This window comes from Zonotrichia leucophrys, chromosome 11 (genome assembly GCF_028769735.1).
Source record: "Zonotrichia leucophrys gambelii isolate GWCS_2022_RI chromosome 11, RI_Zleu_2.0, whole genome shotgun sequence".
Taxonomy (NCBI): domain Eukaryota; kingdom Metazoa; phylum Chordata; class Aves; order Passeriformes; family Passerellidae; genus Zonotrichia; species Zonotrichia leucophrys.
The window spans coordinates 2,789,664-2,793,155 of record NC_088181.1 but is presented as its reverse complement, the minus strand read 5'-3'; the positions used below and the strand labels follow the sequence as shown (position 1 = coordinate 2,793,155).

Here is a 3,492-nt window from a genome sequence, read left to right as displayed (position 1 = left end):
CAGGGAATTTCCCAGGAGCTTATTTGTACTCCCATCTTTTTGTGGCCCATTATATCAGCAGCAGGCCCCACTCCTCCATCCTCCAGCACAAACCAAGGGGTGTTTCACATCACACCAGCCACAATCCTGAACAAAAATACCTTTATTGGATATAGGTTTAGTTTCATAATGAAAATTGAGAATATAATTTTTCCCGAAAAGGGCATTTATCCACGAATATACAAAAAGCCTCTATTTACGGCAAACAAAAATACAAAATATTCCTTATTTCTTGCAGTGTGTCAGGATTCTTCTTTCTTTACAAAAATCTTTAGAAACATTGCTGATGTCTCTTTTTATCTTTTTTTCTCCTGGCCTCCACAACCCTGCCTCAGTCTTAATTGGTCAGAAGAAACCAATCCCAGTAAGAGTTGGAAAAAGACAAATTTTCGTGTTTGCACATCCATCCCCGTTTTTTGGCCACATCCATGAGCAGAAACTCTGTGGGGATACTCCAAAGCATCAGTGCTGAGCAGGAAACCAGTTCCACGCCATGCTGGGTCAAAGCAAGCAGGAATATTCAGGGTGAGCCTGGATTGCTTGGTCTGCCATGAGTTCAGCTCCAGTTACCCACTGGGAGAACTGGGCCAGTGGGGAATATCAGGAATTATCATGTGCCTGTGGGTATTGATGGCAAAATTACGGGCATTATTAATACCTGTGGGTACGGATGGCAAAACAAAATTATGGCAAAACAAAATGATGGCAAAACAAAACTCAGCCTCCTCCCCCCGGCATGGGGCTTGGCTTTCAAAGGAAAAATAAAACAGAGACCTGAAGGGCTCGGGGGAAGCCTGCTCTGAGGAACCTGAGGGATGCAAAGAGTAAAGGTGCAGAGCAAAGCCCTCGGGGCTTGGGGCCAGCGTGGTGCTGCCTCCACCGCCCACGGGAGCACAAAGCCGCTTTTTACCTTCCAAAGTCGCTCTGGCAGGGGCAGAAGAGAATCCGCAGCAAAACGCGCCTTGAAAATGCCCTGAAATCCTGAGTCACCTCTAAAACGTCGCTTTTGGGGGGGATTTTTTAGGTCTTTACCCGCGTGGTGAGGTCTGAGTCCGATCTCTCCCTCCCAGCGCGCCCCCCGCAGCAGCGCTCGGCACCGGGGGCGCGTTAATTGTAGGGGAGGGGGGGGGAACTACTGGAAATTAAACACGGCCTCGGAGAAGGGCAGCGGGAAGCAGGAGAGGAAGGGGATGCCGATGTGGTAAAGCCTCCCGTGCACCTGGGAGTCGAGCATGAGCGAAGCGTTGAGGGCCGGCCCGAAGGCGCCGCCGGCCACCAGCGATCCGCCGCGGCAGCCGGGGCTGGCCCGGGCCGCCTTGGGCGCCGCTGCCCCGGGCGGCGGCGGCCGCAGCCCCTGAGCCAGGATGCTCTCGATGCTGAAGCTGCGGCCCCGGGGAACGCTCTTGTGCGGCGGGACGGCAGCGGGGGGCACCGGGGGCTGGGGACAAGGCGCTGTCCCCTCAGCCGGCCGCGGCACCGCCGCGTCCCCCTTGGCCCGCTTGGGCTCGACGGGGCGGGCGGGCGGCGCCGGCTGCTCGGTGCCCTTGGCGTCCGGAGGGTTCGCGGCTTTGGGCTTCCTCTTCCTGCGGCGGTAGTTGCCGTTCTCGAACATATCCAGGCAGCGCGGGTCCAGGGTCCAGTAGCTGCCCTTGCCGGGCCGGCCCTTCTCGCGGGGCACCTTGACGAAGCAATCGTTGAGAGAGAGGTTGTGGCGGATGCTGTTCTGCCAGCCCTGCTTGTTGTCGTGGTAGAAGGGAAAGCGGTCCATGATGAACTGGTAGATGCCGCTCAGGGTCACCTTCTGCTCCGGAGCCTCTTTGATGGCCATGGCGATGAGGGCGATGTAGCTGTAGGGGGGTTTCTGAGGGGGGTCCTGCCGGGACATGGCCCCGCCGGGGGTGAAGCCGAGAGCGGCGGGCAGGTAAACCATGGACGGGCTGCCCAGGGGGGACAGGTGGCTGCTGTAGATGTGGCTCATCGCAGCTCCGCGCCTTCCCCCTCGGAGCCGAGCAAAGCAGGATCGTGAGTCCACCGGGGAGCTGTTTGTGCGAGCTCAGCTCCCAGCCCTGCCTGAAGGAGCTCGCTCTGCCTCTGTCCCTGCTTCATAGCTCTTAAAAAAAAAAAAAAAAAGGGGGGGAGGAAAAAAAAAAGTTAAATAATTGTTGTAAGTTTGCTATTATATGTTGACTTAGCGCTGGAAAATAAATTGTCTCTGATAAACAGTCGTTTGTGTTCTCAGCCCACCCACATTAATTAAAATTTCATTGCTACAAAACTCCGAGCTCTCTCCACGTGTCTCGCTGGTACCAGCCAATGGTCTTCGGGTTATTCCTTCATTTGTTTATAGAATTAGTCTGTTGATAAGTCTGCCCACCCAAGTCGAATCAAGCTGTGTTTATTTGGAAAAATTTCCGGGCACCCAATATATAAACGCACTGATCTGATGTTTGAAATATCACGTCCACCCTTTGACGCTGTAAGCACACACAGCAGAGCAGGATGTTCACTGCTGGAGCTGGGGAGCAGCGGGCAGGGATCCCCGCAGCCAAACTGCGGCATTCAACAGCACAAAAATATAAAAAAAAAAAAAATTAAAAATTGAAGAAAGGAAGAGAAAGAGGTGGATGAGGAGAGGAGGCAGAGCTGCGATGAGGAAGGAAAAGGGAAGGGGGATCAGGTGTGGAGGGGTCCTTGGCACCTCCCGATCCGGGTTTCCACCCCGAGGAGACCCCCGGGAGGGCGAAGGGGACCCCCGTGCAGCCCCCTCGCAGCCCAGACTGCAGCAAAAAGGGGAATTTGGCAGGCCCGGGGAGGAGGGTCAGTATTTGTGAATGCGGGCCTGTTGCTTTATATTATGTACTTTCCTGTTTATAACAAGGAGGGGGATTATAACAACTTTACAAGTGCACACAGCTGGCCGGTGCTTACATTAGGAATTTGTGATGCTCTTTTTCTGTATAAACGTCCAGGTTTGGGGCTGTGTTTTCTGTTGTCGGATTTTTTACTATTTTTTTTAATATGATTTACTGACGTAACAGCTTTAATGCGAGGCCCCGAGGGATTCCGATGCAGTTGGAGGTGTCGCCTCTGTGTCCCCAATCCCCCCGCGGGTTTAGACCTGTCCTGTGGAGCATCTTGAGGCTTGAGAGGGATCCTTTTCTCCTTCAAAGAGAAACATCCCAACAGCACAGCAGTTCCCACGGGATTTTTACCTGGCAGGGGAGGAGGAGGTAAAAGCCGAGCTCCGGCTGTCCCCCAGCACCACCCTGCCCTGGCCATGCCATCCCCGCATTTCCCTGCAAGTTCCCCTTCACCCATGGTGTTTCTGACCCAGCGTCGCTCCCCTGTCAGGAGAAGGATTTTTAATCTTAATTTTTAATTTTGTAAAAACCCAGCGCGATGCTGTGGAGCTCCGGATGGGTCCTGCAAGCTGCAAATCGCTAGGAGAGCCTG

At 54.0% G+C, this 3,492-nt stretch overlaps 1 protein-coding gene across 2 annotated transcripts; it reads right to left on the bottom strand.

Annotated features, from left to right (window-relative positions):
• Positions 1-219: 219 nt before the first annotated feature.
• Positions 220-3,492, bottom strand: FOXL1 (forkhead box L1). Of its 2 annotated transcripts, XM_064723189.1 has the most exons (3): positions 2,968-3,492; positions 1,838-2,149; positions 220-1,717 (listed from the first exon to the last, which is right to left on the bottom strand). In XM_064723189.1, the coding sequence occupies exons 2-3, from the start codon at positions 2,015-2,017 to the stop codon at positions 1,172-1,174; spliced, it is 726 nt and encodes a 241-aa protein (XP_064579259.1). In that variant the 5' UTR covers positions 2,018-2,149; positions 2,968-3,492; the 3' UTR covers positions 220-1,171. The 2 variants fall into 2 exon arrangements, with proteins under 2 accessions (XP_064579259.1, XP_064579258.1); XM_064723188.1 differs by having other exon boundaries at positions 220-2,149.